Genomic DNA, 17,287 nt, shown 5'->3' on the forward strand with positions numbered 1-17,287 from the left:
TGAGGCCTCTGGCTCAAGGTAACAAACTGAGCTCATAAATTCAAGCACCTCTCCCCTCATTCCCAATTCCCATTGAAATGAACAAAGGAATATAAAAATAGGGAGTCTCCCAAGCTAACACAGTTGCTGCTGGTGATGATGGTCTTGTTTTGGACTGCAGGGTTTGCTTGCAGAAATTCAGTTGGATGTGCTTCCGGCGGGCTTGATGCTCACTTTGTAGCAGTGCTTGGAATGGAAGTGAGGGGGCAAACTGGCTTTTCCTTCTCTTGAACAACTTGGTTATCCGCCTCCCCTTCCCTGCGAGGTATATCTACTCTCTTTGCTATATGTTCTAGTTTCTGACTTTCTTTATAAATTATGCATTTGTGTAGCTTCGGCTTTGCTCCGAGTTTCTGCTTGATGCTCTGAATCCTAATGAGCGCTCCCAGGAATTGGGTGGATTTGGGTGGCTCTGCCTTCAGACAAACCAGGGGATCGTGAATGCTGTGACCCGCGTGGCCAGCCCCAGTCTTGCTTGCTGTTTATTTTCCACCAGTCTCAGTTGTTGGTGTTGGGAGGATAAGTGTGAGCCACACTCTCAATGTGGGGAGCAGAAGGCAGTGATTGGGCTGCTGAACATGTTTAATTTCTTCATTCTGCACGATGGCTTAGGTGTCACTGCGCGTCAGCCTGGGAATTTATACTCAAGCTTGTTTGTGCCACCTGATCACCTGTATCTTTTTAAATATATATGATTTTATCCAATCAGTTATGAAGGAAGACTCCAGTAAGGAAATCCCTTGCGATTTGGTTTGAATTCTTTGGGAGGTGACAGACATTAATACGTCTTTCACCTGTGAGGTGACATGCTCTGAGCTTACAGGCCTTCGAGTGGAGGTGATCTCGTCTGCAGGCCCTGTGTGCAAATCTGACACCCAGACGCTCTGAACACTGGATTATTTAACAGCTCATTTGGCGGCAACACTTGGCCTGAGCTGGGGTGAGACTGGACACTCTTGATTGATTCCATGGAGAGTGGAAATGCTAACATGGTGAATGTTGGGTGCCGCTCCAAACCCTCCTGGGTGTGTTCACCCTCCTGGGTGTGTTCACCTTCCTGGGTGCCGCTCCAAACCCTCCTGGGTGTTTTAACCCTCTTAGGTGTGTTCTGTGAGACAGGGCAGAGGGATCACATTATCCTTTCACCAAGGTGAACACTGGAATTTCAAAACCAAGCTGGCACCAAAGGACCATCAAGAACACTGCCCAGGCTGTTATAATACCATCAGGACCCCACTGCTTGACGGCCCCCAGCCTCTCCCACCTGGAATCCAAAGTGCCGCGGAGACCTTGAGCCGGGCACAGGATCCTTAGGTGTGTGTGCCAGCCTTTAGGGGGTGCCTCCAGGATGACTGGGTGGAGACCTTGAGCCGGGGCACAGAGTCCTTAGGCGTGTGCTCCTGACTTTAGCGGGTGCCTCCAGGATGGCTGGGAAGACCAGTCGTGAGTCAGAACTTCAGAATCTGAAAAATCCTTAGCACCTAAGAGGTCATTTGTCTCCACCCCCTCACTTTAAGGATGAGGAAATTTTTCAGGAGGGATTGAAATTAACTGTCATGTCCAAGGCCATGCATTGTTAGTGAGCATTTAAGGTTTTATAGTTTCTCAAAATGATACTCTTTTCAAATTCAAAATTAACCTATGGGGCTATAACCATGTCATCTTAAATTACATTGCATTGGAGGAAAATGTCTTAAAGTCAAAAAACTTATTTATGTAATATTATGCAGTTTTTGGCACATTAAATTTGATAGCCCTTACATTTTAAACATTCTGTAACTGTTATTAAAAAACATTAATCAAGAGTTTTTGGAACGAGGTTGCCATAGAAATGAAAATAAAATGCCAAAAAGACGTTTTAGGTATAGCTAAGAATTTAAAAACTTACTGAATTTGAGGCTGGGTGTGGTGGCTCACACCTGTAATCCCAGCACTTTGGGAGGCGGATGCTGGTGGATCACCTGAGGTCAGGAGTTAGAGACCAGCCTGGCCAACATGGCGAAACCCCGTCTCTACTAAAAATACAAAAAGTTAGCTTGTCAAATGCTGGCAGGCGCCTGTAATCCCAGCTACTTGGGAGGCTGAGGCAGGAGAATTGCTAGAACCCAGGAGGCAGAGGTTGCAACGAGCTGAGATCGTGCCACTGAACTCCATCATGGTCGACAGAACGAGAGTCTGTCTCAAAAAACAAAACAAACAACTGACCAAATTTGAAATTAGGCTCACAGTGTTAAAATTTGCAGAGGAGCAAGACGTATTTTTTTTGGCTTGAGGATATGTGGTAGCACTGTGTTTTGCCCAGTTTTGGAGTTAAATTGGTAGCTAGATGTTAGAGCAAACACATTGTTCTGGTTCATGTATCAGTGTATTCTCAGGTGTTTTTCTTGTTTTCTTTCAAAGTAGAATGCAGGATGTAGGGTTAGGTGTGTATTGTGTAAACAAGGATGAATCAAATTAATTTCTTTCTTGTCTTGGTTCTTGTCTTTGTATAGTGTAGCTAATTTCACACATTCCAGCTGAGGGCCATGCCTTCCTATTGCTGGCCTGTAAAGAAGTCAGAAACGTCTCTCTCAGTAGCATTTGGTGAGTCAGGAAGACCGCACTCACTGAGAGGTACAGTGAGGTGAGGCCCCTCAGTCATCCCGTGGGACTCAAGGACGATTCTTGGGCTTCTATTAGTACTTTTGTGTAAGGGACTCAGGGATCTTCAGAGATCATTTTTATAATTAACTAGAACTACTCATTTGACCGGGAATGTTGAAGTTTAAAAATTTAATTAGCTGCATTTGTAGAGGCGGAGGGAATATGACTTGTCTAGAATGACAGCCGAGGTAGGAGAAATAGGAATAAAGTCAGAGGTGTTGGGAATGCCGCCTCACTGCCCTGTGTCAGCCTCCACCGCCTCCCCAGCCCCGATACGCAGATGAGGAAGGAGACCCAGCAGCTGCAGAGCCTCTTCACCCAGCGAGCTTGCCCTAGTCCTGGCTGCCCCACTTGCTGTCTCCCTGGACTTGCATCCACCCCTTACTCCCTGGATGCCCTGCTGGGAGGGGAACGCCACCACCTAGTTCATGACCCTTTGGTGAAGGATGAAGTAGACTGTGTATCTACACTGCACGGCTCAGGACACAAGCACCTTAGCACAGGGAGGTCACCATTGATCAGAAGTGCTGGGACTGAGCCCCAAACCTGGCTGTGAACTTCCGGAGGGCAAGAAAGAACAGGGTTGTATGGGAAGTTACTGAGCATACATCAGCCCAGAAAAACAGCTTTGCCCACCTTTTCCTGGGGCGCACAGAGCATATGGATCAACGGGGAGAAAGCACTGCCAGACAAGCCCCAGGGCAGCGGCGGTGGCACTTGGCCACGGAAGCAGCCGGTGGGTGTCTCCCGTTGGCCCGTTAATGCTGTTTCTTCCACTGGATTTTGCTACAGGAGCCTGACATCAGTTTAAGGCATATTCTCTCTGCAGATTAGGGACAAGATAAGAGAAGCCAGTTGGGAACCAGTTAAGCTGTGGGGAAGCGCACGATCTATTATGAAAATTAGAGAGCCTGATGGTATAGATTGTTTTCTCATTAGAAGGCTTCCCTTCCCACAGAGGGCCCCTGCAGATGGCTGTAGGCAAAGCCAGCCTCTTCCTTTAGGAAGCAGCTTGGAACTTGCTCCACGGTTTGAATCCGTTGCTCCCCGTATTACAGAGCATGAAAGGAACACCCTTGATCGAAAACTGTTGTGAGGCAGGTGTTCACAGGTGTTCGCCGTGGCCACAGGAAGACCACAGAAATGTTTCCAGAAAATGTCTAGTTTTAAGCAGTGTATCCGCAAAGGCTGAGTTTGCTATACAATAATTGGGATTTGGGATTATGGATACTGATTACTTAAATATTACTTAAATATTGGTCACTAAATAAATAAATTGGTCACATAAATAAAGTCACTAATTAAATACAGTGACTTTTGTTGTTCTGATTTTCAGTGCTTTTTCCTGATAAAAGATGAAGACCTAAAACTGAAACAAGAGGAATGATCTACTGGAAAGAACGAGGCAGACTTATTTTTCTTAGATAGTATAGTTGTGTACTTTCAAAACCTGAAAGAATCACCAAAAAGCAATTACGTTTAACTAAGAATGTAGTAAAGGAACTAACCATTTTTCTTATATAGCAACAATTATCAATAAGAAACTGTTATGGGGAAATACGTATTTCCCTGAAATACTCATGAAATATCTGGAAATAATTTTAAAATTAAAAATTAAAAACATTTTTATTGGTGATAATTTTATACATTCATATAATCAAATCAGAGTGATTGAGATACCTATCACCTTAAGTATTTATCATTTTCTTTTTTCTTTTTATTTTTTTTTGGAGATGGAGTCTTGGTCTATTGCCCAGGCTGGAGTACAGTTGTACAATCTCAGCTCACTGCAACCTCTGCCTCTGGGTTCAAGTAATTCTCCTGTCTCAGCCTCCTTAGTAGCTGGGATTACAGGTGCACACCACTACGCCTGGCTAATTTTTGTGTTTTTAGTAGAGATGAGGTTTCACCATGTTGGCCAGGCTGGTCTTGAACTCCTGACCTCAGGTGATCCGCCTGCTTCAGCCTCCCAAAGTGCTGGGATTACAGGGGTGAGCGACCGTGCCTGGCCTATCTTTTCTTTATGCTAGGAACATGCGAATTATTTTCTTTAGGTATTTTAAAAATGATTTATTCATTTATTTATTTTTAGAGATGGGGTCTTGCTGTGTTGCCCAGGCCAGAGTGCAGTGGCTGTTGGCAGGCACAGTCATTGCACACTGTACCCTCAAACTCCTGGGCTCAAGCAATGCTCCTGCCCCAGCCTTCTGAGCTGGGACCACAGGTGCACACCACCACACACTTCTAGCTGCTCGAAATGTACTGTCAATTAAATTAATGTTAACTGTCATCGCTCTACTGATCTATGGAACACCCAGATCTTAGGAATAATCCCAATAAGAAATGCACAGGATTTATTCGTGAAGAAAACTATAAGAATGTTACTGAAAACAGTTAAAGGAACATTGAGTAAATGGAGAACCATATTATGTTCTGTATAGAAAATAGAATATTATGAGGATGTTACTTCGTAACGTTAAGTTCAAATTAAACTTCATTGCAATTTTAGTTCAGTGCAATTTTAATAAAAATCCCAATGGGATTAAAAGATTGAAGAACTGATTTGAAAAAAATAAGTGAATATAAATAGCTAAGTAAAATAAAATAAAAATTTGAGGGTGAAAAATGACCCAAGTATTATGAAATATAAAGATAAATTAGTTAAATTAATGTAGTACTAGTAGAAGTATTGGTTGATAGGTTAATGGGATGAATTTGATTACCCAGTAATAGAATTTTGTCTCTGTGAGAATTAATATATGTATCTGTGCACACCTATGAGTTTGGGGCAGATTATTTAACAGAGATTGACACAACTGGCTAGTTTTATGAGAAAAAGTTAATCCTTTTCTTGTATCATATACCAGAATAAGTAACATCCAGACAGCTTAAAGGGTCAGTGTAAAACAGAAACACTGTACCGAAATACATGTCTTCCCTCATTCCGCAGATAGTTAGCACCTAGTCAGGGCAGGGTTTTGCTCAAACGAGTGGACTTGAGCCTCTGGCCCACTGAGGAGTGTCCATGGGCTGGCGCTCTGCCAGGAGGAAAGGACAGGTGCGATCACAGCGTTCCCCAGCTGGTTCCACCCCGATGGGGAGTGTGGAAGGTGTGTTGAGGGGTATCCAGAGAAGGCCTCCCCAAGAAATTGATCTTTAAACTGAGATCCGAGGAGAGAGTCAGAGCCGGCCAGGTGACCCAGGGGAGGGGAACTCCCAGCAGAGGGAACTGTGGGTTTGAGGGCCGAGAGGTCAGTGTGGCCATGCCACAGTGTAAGTACGAGGAATGAGTAGATGGTCCATGGAGGGTGAACAACGCAGGCAGTGAGAACAGTGAACAACGCTAGGAGAACCAGGCAACATCACTGATGTGAACGAATGCAAACTAAATCAATACGACAGCTTTTCTCATTAAATGATTGATGATTTTAAATAACAAGGATTTTATATCTGGTTTAATATCTGGTGGGAGTGTAAATTTGTGTAATTTTTTTTGCAAAGGAATTTGGCAGAATGTATTGAGTGTGTTAAAATGTTTATATCTTTTGATCAAATAATTCCGTTTCTGGAGATTTATCATAAGCCTGAGAATAGCCCTTCCTGCTACGTCCCTCTCACCACCTGCCCCCTTGCTGTGAAACCCTGCCTTCAGAGAAGGGCGTCACTCCTGCACTGGGGTAGCCAGGTGACAGGTGGAGGGCTGGCTGGAGGGCAGGTGGGTGGGGAAGGGGCTCAGTGTTCTGGGGGACATTTTAAAAGCTGGAAAAACACATAAACGAGTTCCATATTGAAATATAATATATATATCTCTTTCTGTTATGCTTTCAGATGAAGACAGTCAGTGTTGCCTTAGTTTTGTGCCTGAATGTTGGTGTGGACCCTCCCGATGTGGTGAAGACCACGCCCTGTGCGCGCCTGGAATGCTGGATCGGTGAGTACCTCCCTCACCCGCTGCCACGAAGGCCCTCTGGCTGGCTCTGGGCTGGGCGGGGCTCGCCAAGCCTGTGGTCTGGTCCAGGGGTCTGTCTCCAGCTGTGCAAATCAGGATTTTTTTTCTTTTTGGAGTCACATCACCTTTAAGTAATTTCAGATGCATTCACCTGTGATTTGTAGTGGAGAAAGTGTTTCAAGAAAAATTAATAAGATAATGATTATTGGGTTATATAATTTTCTACTTTAAATATGTTCTGTCTGGAATAGTATCTATGTACATTTAAAAAAAAATGGAATGACTGATACCTGCATGGAAATGTAGAAAAGGTGAATGGAACCATTTCCAGCAAAGCATCACATAATGGATCATGGCCCATAACAATGGCCAGCATTTGCTGAGTGCTTCTAGTGTGCCAGGTACCATAGGAAGCACTTTACAATTTACAATGCTCACAACAACCCTGTGTGGTGGGGTTTATTGCTTATCTCCATTTGAGAGCTGAGGAACATGAGACATAGAGATTAGTAATTTGCTCACGGTTGTCCTATAAGTAGCAGAGCTGGGATTTGAACCTATGCAGTTCAAGTCCAGAGACTGTGTGTGTGTGTGTGTTTTTTGTTTTTCTTTAATTGTGGTAAAACATACACAACACAAAATACCAAGGAATTATTAAGTGTACAATTCAACGACATGAAATAATTCATAATGTTATGCAAGCATTCTCACTGTCCATCTCTAGAACTTTTTCACCATCCCAAACGGAAACTCTGTCTCCATTACACAACTCCTCATTCCTGCCTTCCCCCAGCCCCTAGTAACCACCATTCCACTGTCTGTCTCTATGAATTTGTCATTCTAGGGACCTCATATCAGTAGACTGATAAGGTATTTGTCCCTTTGTTTCTGGCTTCTTTCACTTAGCATAATACCCCCAAAGTTCATCCACATTGTAGCATGTGTCAGAATTTCATTCCGTTTTAAGACTGAATTATATTTCATTGTATAGGTACACCACACTTCTGTAACCATTCATCTGTTGATGGACATTTAGGTTGTTTTTACCTCTTGGCTACTGTGAATCATGTTGCTGTGATATGGGTGTACAACTACCCGTTTGAGTCTCTACTTATAATTCTTTTGGATATGTACCTAGGAGTGGAATTGCTGGATCACGTGGTAATTCTGCGTTTAGTTTTTTGAGCAATCAACCTATTGTTTTCCACAGTGGCTGCACTATTTCACGTTCCCATCAGCAGTGTACCAGGATTCCAGTTTCTCCACGTCCTGGCCGACAGTTGTTATTTATTTATTTTTCTAATGGTCATCTTAACGGGTGTGAAGTGGATCTCGTGGTTTTAACTTGCATTTGCCTAATGATATGTGATGTTGAGCATCTTTTATGGGCCTTGTGACCATTTATAGGTCTTCTTTGGAGAAATGTCTATTTAAGTTCTTTGCCCATTTTTTTTTTTTTTTTTTTTTTTTTTGAGACAGAGTCTGGCTCTGTGCCCCAGGCTGGAGTGCAGTGGCGCAATCTCGGCTCACTGCAAGCTCCGCCTCCCGGGTTCACGCCATTCTCCTGCCTCAGCCTCCTGAGTAGCTGGGACTACAGGCGCCCGCCACCACGCCCGGCTAATTTTTTGTATTTTTAATAGAGACGGGGTTTCACCGTGGTCTCGATCTCCTGACCTTGTGATCCGCCCGCCTCGGCCTCCCAAAGTGCTGGGATTACAGGCGTGAGCCACCGCGCCCGGCCTCTTTGCCCATTTTTGAATTGGGTTGTTTATTTTGTTGTTGTTGAGTTGTAGGAGTTCTTTATGTATGCTGAATATTGGTCCTTTAGCAGAGGTACGGTTTGCAAAGTTTTTCTTCCATCAGAGACTGCTCTTAACCATTCCACACTATATCTACTTTTCTTATTTTAGCATCAAATTTATTGAGATACAATTTTTTTTAAAATTTTTTAAATTTTGAGACCAAATCTCACTTTTGTCGCCCAGGCTGGAGTGCAGTGGCATGATCTCGGCTCACTGCGGCCTCCGCCTCCCAGGTTCAAGTGATCCTCCTGCCTCAGCTTCCCAATAACTGGGATTATAGGCATCTGCCACCATGCCCAAGCAATTTTTGTATTTTTAGTAGAGATGGGGTTTCACCATGTTGGCCAGGCTGGTCTCAAACTCCTGACCTTAGGTGATCCACCCGCCTCGGCCTCCCAAAGTGCTGGGATTGCAGGCATGAGCCACCACGCGTGGCCGAGATACAATTTATATACAGTAAAGTTCACATTTTTTAGGTGTACATTTCTTTTAAGTTCTGACAAATATATACAGTCGTGTAACAAATGCCATAATCAATGTATAGAATATTTCTGTCACACCAAGGAAGTTCCCTTGGGCCCCTTTGTAATCGATCCCCTCTCATTTCTCTGGCCTCTGGAAACCGTTGATCTGATTTTTTCCTTTTACAGAATGTCATTTAAGTGGTGACATATAGTTTGTAGTTTCTTGTATCTTGCTTCTTTCCTTTAGCAGAATTTGTTTGTGATTCATCTGTGTAGCTACGTGTATTAGTAGTTTTTTTGCTTCATTCCTTTTTTGTGGCTCTCCCACAATTTGTTTATCCATTTACTAGCTGACAGACATTTGGGTTGTTTCTAGTTTTTGGCATTTATGAATAAAATTGCTATAAGCACTTGATCTTTGTGTGTACATATTTTCTCTGGGTAAATATTCTGCCTCCCGGGTTCAAACGATTCTCCTGCCTCAGCCTCCCGAGTAGCTGGGATTATAAGCATGCACCACCATGCCTGGCTAATTTTGTATTTTTACTAGAGACAGGGTTTCTCCATGTTGGTCAGGCTAGTCTCGAACTCCCGACCTCAGGTGATCCACCCACCTCGGCCTCCCAAAGTGCTGGGATTACAGGTGTGAGACACTGCGCCTGGCCAAGTGTATGTTTAATTCTTTAAGGAACTGCTGAACTGTCAGTTTTTTAAAAGATTTTTTAAAATAATGAATAGATGTCTTTTATATTTACCTTCATATTTATTGTTTTGAGGACCATTCATTTCTTTCCACAGTTCCAGGTTTCTATCTGGTATCATAATCATCATGCCTGAAGAACTTACTTTAACATATCTTGCGGTGCTGGTCTATAGGCATTAAATTTTCCTAGATTTCTGTTTGGAAAATTCTTCATTTTGTCTTTGTGGCCTGGGCTGGGCTTGAACATCTGGGCTCTAGTGATCCTCTTGCCTCAGCCTCCTGAGTAGCTGGGACTATGGGTGCATCTGTGAAATTTATTCTTTTTGGGTTTCTGTGAGCTTCTTGAATGTGTAGTTTGATGTCTTCATCTTTGAAAAGTTCCCATTGTCTTTTCAAATATTTATTGATGTTTTCTCTCTCTTCTGGGACTCAGCTCTCTATGTCTTGCGCTGCTGGGCATTATCCCTCAGCTCTTCTGTGTGTCTCTGTGTTCTGGGACTCAGCTCTCTATGGATTGCGCTGCTGGACATTGTATCGCAGCTCTTCCCGTTTGTTCTCTCCCATGCCGCATTGAGCTTTTGTTAGTCTGCTGATAAACCAGTCAAAGGAATTCTTTTTCTCTGATATTGGGTTTTTTATTTCTAGCATTTCCATTGACTATTTTAGTTTCCATCTGTAGGGGAAAGGCATATCGCCCGCCTTTCCTTCTAGAGCCTCTGCTATGTTCGTCAGTTACCTTAGAGTCCTTGACCTATAGTTCAGAAATCAGGGTCAGCCCTGAGTCTGAATCTCCTAATTCCTTTATTATCTCTTGACTGTAACGTGCTTTTCTTTGCTTTTTTGTGTGCTTTATAAATTTTAATTGCATGCAGGACATTGTGTGTAGAACAATGGCGAATGAGGTAAGTCGTATAGTCTATAGTTTAGTAAGTAGTTAACTGGGGTTGGAATTTGTTGTTGTAGTGGTTATACCTACTGCAGCAGAAACTTAGTTCTTAGAGTGATTAGTTGGTGCTTGTATCAGTCAAGGTTCTCCAGAGAAACAGGGGCAGTAGGGGTGTGTGTGTGTGCGTGTGTGTGTGTGTGTATAAGTATAAGTATGTGTGTATGTATGTCGCATGCATGTCTTGTAGTCTTCAGGCAGAAATTTCTTCTTAGGAAAACCTCAGTTTGGCTCTTAAGGCCTTCAACTATTTGGGTGAGACCCCCCCATATTACCAAAGAAAATCTCCTTTAAGCCAGCTGATGGTGGATGTCACCGCGTGTAGAGAGTGCTTTCACGGTGGCACCTGGGTTCGTGTTTGATTGAATTGCTGAATGCTATGGCCTGGCCTAGTGGACACGTAAAGCTGACCAGCACGGTCCTCCTGTGTTAGGGTGGGCACAGGCATGCCAGGGGGTTTTCCCAGGGTTCCTGCTCCACCCCTAGCCTGAGCTGTGCCTGCCCACCTGCCACACCGAGTGGTCCCTGGCTTTGCCTGTCTCCTGGCACAGGATTTCCATTGCTAGTGACCCAGTGCCAGGCTGTGGAGTGGTGGGAGTTCTCTGTGGTCCTGGTTTCTCTTTAGTCTCAGGCAGGCCCTGGGTGTCTGGGCCTTGGGCGGAGTGCAGTTGCAGCGTTTTCGCCTGTCCTCCCAGTGGTGGCAAATGTCTGCCTCGGTTCAGTGTAGAATTCTGTGCCCAGGGCGTGTTCTGCTCCTAACCCAGGAGTAGGCCGTTTTGCACCTTCCCTCACCCCATCCTCCATGCCCTTCACCTGTGTCTTGGGACAATGTGTTCTAAGCCCATGGTGAGCAAGGTAGGTTTTGTCTGTATCTCCTCCCACCCTCCAGGTACAGGAGTGTTTGCCTGTTCTTGTGGACTGAGGGGCTTCTGGCCCCTGGGATCTGGCTTTGCTTCCTAGGGGAGGAGGTCTCTAGGGGCAGGTGGGCGTTAACCTCTCCACACTCTGTGCTGCCTCCAGTGGGTGCTTCTCATGAGCGTGCAGTGAGGGTGCATGCAGGGGAGTGTGAGCGCCCCTTGTGCCTGGACCCCCTGCATTTCCACATGGATATGTGAGCCCACAGTGGGGCCTTGAGGACGCGTTACCATCTTAGCTGGTTTCTTTTGCAGACCTGTGCTCTTTGAAGATGATCTGTGCATGTGCCTGGGCTCTCAGAGAGGACGGGCCTGTGGGATTTGGTTTATTTGTCTGCCCTACGGTCTCAGCTCTCTTACGAGCTCAAGAAAAGTGATGATGTTGGTGATTATTCAGCTTTCTCATGTTGATAGGATTGGAGCAACTCTTTCCCCCCAGTTTTCTACATCCTAAGCAAAAGCAGAAGTTCCCTTTATTACTTTAACAAAAATTACAAATTATTCTCAACCTGGGCAGCATAGTAAGAGACTATGTCTCTACGAAAAATCAGAAAATTAGGGGGGCATGGTGGCTGATTTTGAGATGACAGATATGCCTGTAGTCCCAGCTACTCTGGAGGCTGCAGCAGGAGGATCACTTGAGCTTGGGAGGTCGAGGCTGCAGTGAGCTGTGATTGTGCCAGTGCACTCCAGCCTGGGCAACAGAGTGAGATCCTGTCTCAAAAAACCCCAAACTCTTCTCATCTAAATCTAATCTGATCTGAATTGGAAATAAAGTGTTTCCTGCATTATTTGGCTGTCTCACTACGTGAGGGTGTTTTAGGATGACAGTTCCCTCACCCCTTCCAGGCTGCGTGTCCCCCACACCCCATGATGGAGCTGCTGTGTTTTGTGGCTGATTTTCTCAGATGCTCTCTTGGCTCACTGCTGGCTCCCGATGACTGTGCTGGTTGAAATTGACTTCTTATTAGGCACCGTGGACTCTTTCCGCTTCATCGGTCCCCTGTCACAGCTGAATGTAATCAGTTGTTTCCTCCTCCTCTGCAGCGATGCTTATGTTGGGCTTTTAGAAGAAGCCCTCCTCATCCAGATCCCGGTGTGTGCTCCGGGGACACGCAGGCCCTGTGGGGTTGTGTAGGTGGTGTCATCTGAGGATCTGAGTTGCTCTTCCCGGCCTGAAGAGCCTGAGATTTTATCAGAGCTCACCGCCCTCTCCCACACAGTCTCTTTGATCAGTATTTACACAATGTTAATGAGAATGGAAAGAACTCCATGCTTCTTTCTTGGTGTGGAAGATCCGGCAATTGAGATTTCTGAAAATTGTGTTTTAAAAGTTTTTCTGCAGTTTAGAAATATAGTCTACTTTCTAATAATTTCAAGTGAGTTTTGAGATTAGAAGGGCATGTGCTTTTTCTAAGTTGGAAAAATTTTATTTGGCCTTTATTAAAAAGTGGGCAGGTGCCTGGTCCTGGTGATGGTGGTTTTAACAATATGGCATGAGAGGACAAGAAGCCTAGTGATTGGAATCAGCACGTTTGCAGGAGTGTGTAGCAGCCCACATTTTATTTTTTAGTTTATTTATTTGCTTTAAAATTTTCATTTTTCTGAGATAGGACCTCACTCTGTTGCCCAGGCTGGAGTGCAGTGGCGTGATCATAGCTCACTGCAGCCTCAAACTCCTAGGCTCAAGCCATCCTCCTCCCTCAGCTTCCTGAGTAGCTGGCACTGTAGACGTGCATCCCCCACGCTTTTAAAATTTTTTGTGGAGACAGGGTCTCACTTCGTTGCTCAGGCTGGTCTCGAACTCCTGGGCTCAAGTGATCCTCCCACCTCAGCCTCTTAAAGTGTTGAAATTACTGGCATGAGCTACCACACTAGGCTCATTTTTTATTATGAAAAAAAAGTTACAAAAGTTGCAAGTATAGTACTAAGCTGTTTCCTTTCTGATTCATTGAGAGAAGGCTGCTGACATGGTGCTTCAGCACCTCTGAATTCCTTAGTGTGTAATTCCTGACAACAGGGAGTTTCTCTTTCCAGACGACAATGCAGTCACCAAAATCAAGGAGATTCGCATGGATGTGTGACTGCCACATAAGCCTCAGCTGCATGCAGGTTTGCCAGTGTCCCAGGAATGTCCTTTGTAGCACCAGAATCCTGCTCATCCATGCGCCATCCTAATTTCCTCTCACTCAGTCTAAAGCAGTTCCACAGGCATTCCGTGACACCCCGACCCTGGCGTGTGAAGATGGCAGCCTCTTGGTTTAGTAGAACGTCTTCTGTGTCTCCTGATGATTCCATTTAGGTCATGCTTCGCTGGCAGGAGCATCGCGCAGAGCTGCCTGCTTCGCGCGGGCTGCGCCGGGTGGTGCGGGGCTGTGATTTATCCATTACTGGTCATGCAGATCTTCTCAGCTGATTAAGCTGGCACCTGCTGGACCTCATGTGAAATTCCCCTTTGTAGTTGAAAGGTATTTTTGGGAAGAGGTGCTTTGAGATTGTGCAAATATTCCTTTCCTCGTCACTTTCAGTTTCTTCATTTTGAACTCATGGCCTTCATTTTCATTCAGGGGATTTAGAATCCGGCGTTATCCTTTGGTGCCGAGCTTGTCTCCCTCTGGTTGTTAGGAACCCATTGGGTCGGATTCTTTGATTTCTGTCTTGCTTCCATCATTCATGGAGCATGTGCTTACTTTGTCTTCTCTAGTCTTTTTCGCAGCCTCATTCCTCCTAGTGGAATGTGGTGTTAGAAACTGAGATGTGGGTGCCAGGTGTTCTCTTTGAACTGGCGTGCTATTGCTCCCGGGACCTCTCTTGCTGGACAGAGCAAGGAAATGCATGTGTGTGCATACTGTGTGTGTGTGCGTACTGTGTGTGTGCATACTGTGTGTGTGCATACTCTGCGTGCATACTATGTGCGTGCATACTGTGTGTATGCATACTGTGTGCGTGTGTGCATGTGCATACTTTGTGTGCATACGGTGTGTGCATACTGTGTGCATACTGTGTGTGTGTGCATACTGCGTGCATGTGCATACCGTGTGTGTGCATACTGTGTGCATGCATGCTGATATGCATCTGTATACTGTGTGTGCACACTGTGTGCGTGTGTATACTGCGTGTGTGCACACCATATGCGTGTGCATACTGTGTGTGCATACTGTGTGCATGTGCATACTGTGTGCATACTGTGTGCGTGTGCATACTGTGTGCATACTCTGCGTGTGCATACTGTGTGTGCATATTGTGTGTGTGCATACTGTGTGCTTGTGCATACCGTGTGCTTGCATACTGTGTGTGCATACTGTGTGCATGTACATACTGTGTGCATGTACATACTGTGTGTGTGCATACTGTGTGTGTGCATGCTGTGTGCGTGTGCATACTGTATGTATGGGTGCATACTGTGCATGTGCATACTGTGTGTGTGTGTGCATACTGTGTACGTGTGCTTCTCTCTATACACATTTGTCTCAGTATTTCTGTGCCTCTCTACATTTACATTCATGCCTATTCCACCTCATGAGGGTTTCCATATTTGTAGCTCCATCTTCTGACAGTGACAACCTTGGTATTCTTTGTCCTTATTGTATTGGCTAATGTGGTACCCCCTCCTGTGTGGACCCTCTTCTCCTCTCTGCCATTGCTGTCCCTCTCTGACCCCGTTATCCTTTGCCATTTCACCCCCAGTGTCTGCCTTTCTCACTGTCCTGGTCCAACACCCGTATGGTCACCTCCCTGCAACCACACCTCTCCTTCTTCCTCTGCATGGGCTCTGGGCCCAGTCAGACTTGACAGCTCATTCCAGGCCACTGTGGCTCCCATCATCCTGGGGCAGATGCCAGCTTTTCCCAGACCCACCTTGTGGCTTTAGGATTGTTAAAAGAAGGGATTTTAGCATTTTCAACAAGTGCTTTAGGTTTCAGGCCTGGCCAGCCAAGGGAAGGATGATACACCAGTAACCAAGACTGGGAGCTGGGCCAGCTGGGCAGATGTTGGGATTCCATTTGCACATGGTGAGGTGCTTCTAGGAACCTCCGAGTGGAGCCACCATCCAGTGGAAAGTGGATCTGGTGGGAGAAGGGGGCTTGTTATAGACTAGAGGACCCAGGGGAGGTCACCGCATAGCACGAACTAGACCAGAGGGTGTGGGGCAGAGGCAGGGCCCTGAGGGTGCAGAGAGGGGTGCCGAAGAGGAGGACCAGTGTGCTTCTGGATGAGTGCATGGAGGAGCTTCTGGTCAGCATTGTCAAGGCTGAGAGGTGGGGTCCGGGCTGATTGTAGCGACCTGAAGAGTGAAGGCAGATGAAGTGGGGAAGCTTGTGGGGCGGCTTGTCCAGGAAGGCGAGGAGTGGGGTGCTAGTGATGGGGCTGGGCTCGGCGATGGGTTTGCTCTGCCTTCCTCAAGATGAGAATGACTGGGGCCATGGAGGAAGCCTTCCTTACAGGGATTGGTGCAGTCAAATTACTTAAAAACCTGTTACCGTTTAGAAGTCAGAGCTCAGGATTTTATATTTGGTCTTAGCATTTTGAGGTCTATTACTGGAAATCGAGATTTTGTGTTAAGACTCCAGCTTTATTCCTTCCAGCTGTGCTACACATTTAACTGTTTTGGGCCTCAGTTTCCTCATCTGTAAAGTGGAGCTAGTGGGGCTGGGGAATTAACTGGGAGCAGAGACCCAGTTTGGTGCAGAGACTGGTCCTCACCTCCGCCGCCCCAACCCCAGTCCCTACTTCTACCCCAACATCACAACACCTCAAGTACCCCGACCACTATGTCATGGCGCCCAAGCATCCCGACCCCTACAACCCTGTCTTAGTCTATTGTTGCTGCTCTAACGGAATACCTAAGACTGAGTAGTTTATAAACAACAGAAATGCATTTCACACAGTTCTGGGGGCTGAGGAGTCTAAGATAAAGGCACTGGCAGGCCTGGTGTCTCCTGAGGGCCCTGTCCATCTTCCAGTGCTGTAACACTGTGTCCTGTCATGGTGGAAGGGACAGAAAGGCAGAAGGGTGTGACTAGTTCCCTCCAGCCCTTTTATGAGACGCGATCGCCTCCTGAAGGCCCCATCTCTTCATACTATCACATTGGGCTTCTGTTCCAACACATACATTTTGGGGGACACATTCAGAACATAGCACCAGCCCCAGTACCCCATGCCCCTCCCCAACATGCCCCAGTACCCCTGCTCCAGATCGCCCACACTCCCCCAACACGCCCCAGTACCCGCATTCCAGATCGCCACAGCCCCCAACATGCCCCAGTACCCCCACTCCAGATCAACCACACCCCTCCCCAACACGCCCCAGTACCCCCACTCCAGATCACCCACACCCCCCAACACGCCCCAGTACCCCCACTCCAGATCACCCACACCCCTCAACACGCCCCAGTGCTGCATGGGGAGCAGGGGCCACAGTGCTGCACGAGCTGCTGCCTGAATCCGTGCCTCTCCCGCTGCTTTCTGTGGGGCTGACTATGAAAGAGGGCTGCAGTGAACACAGCTCATTGAGCCCCACCGCCGGGCGTGCAGCCTTGAGGGACAGCCACTTACTCAGGGTTGAAGGTCTCCAGCAGATTCTGGGAGTAGATGCATGGTGCTGCTTATTTCGTTGTACAGATTAAACATACAGTATGTCGGGTAGCAGTATGTGTGAATCCAGTGTGTCAGGTAGCAGTATGTGTGAATCCTGTACAGATTAAACATCCAGTATGTCAGGTAGCAGTATGTGTGAATCCTGTACAGATTAAATATCCAGTATGTCGGGTAGCAGTATGTGTGAATCCTGTACAGATTAAACATCCAGTGTGTCAGGTAGCAGTATGTG

General features: G+C 46.0%; 1 protein-coding gene across 2 annotated transcripts in view; it reads left to right on the forward strand.

Annotated features, from left to right (window-relative positions):
- The window catches only part of RPTOR (regulatory associated protein of MTOR complex 1), a 416,763-nt gene that overhangs the window by 71,948 nt on the left and 327,528 nt on the right, over nt 1–17,287 (forward strand). For both annotated transcript variants that reach the window (XM_025362539.1, XM_025362540.1), the window contains exon 2: nt 6,511–6,613. In XM_025362539.1, coding sequence (XP_025218324.1) covers nt 6,511–6,613 — 103 coding nt within the window. The remainder of the gene's footprint in view (nt 1–6,510; nt 6,614–17,287) is intronic.

Source organism: Theropithecus gelada, chromosome 16, assembly GCF_003255815.1.
Source record: "Theropithecus gelada isolate Dixy chromosome 16, Tgel_1.0, whole genome shotgun sequence".
Lineage (NCBI taxonomy): Eukaryota > Metazoa > Chordata > Mammalia > Primates > Cercopithecidae > Theropithecus > Theropithecus gelada.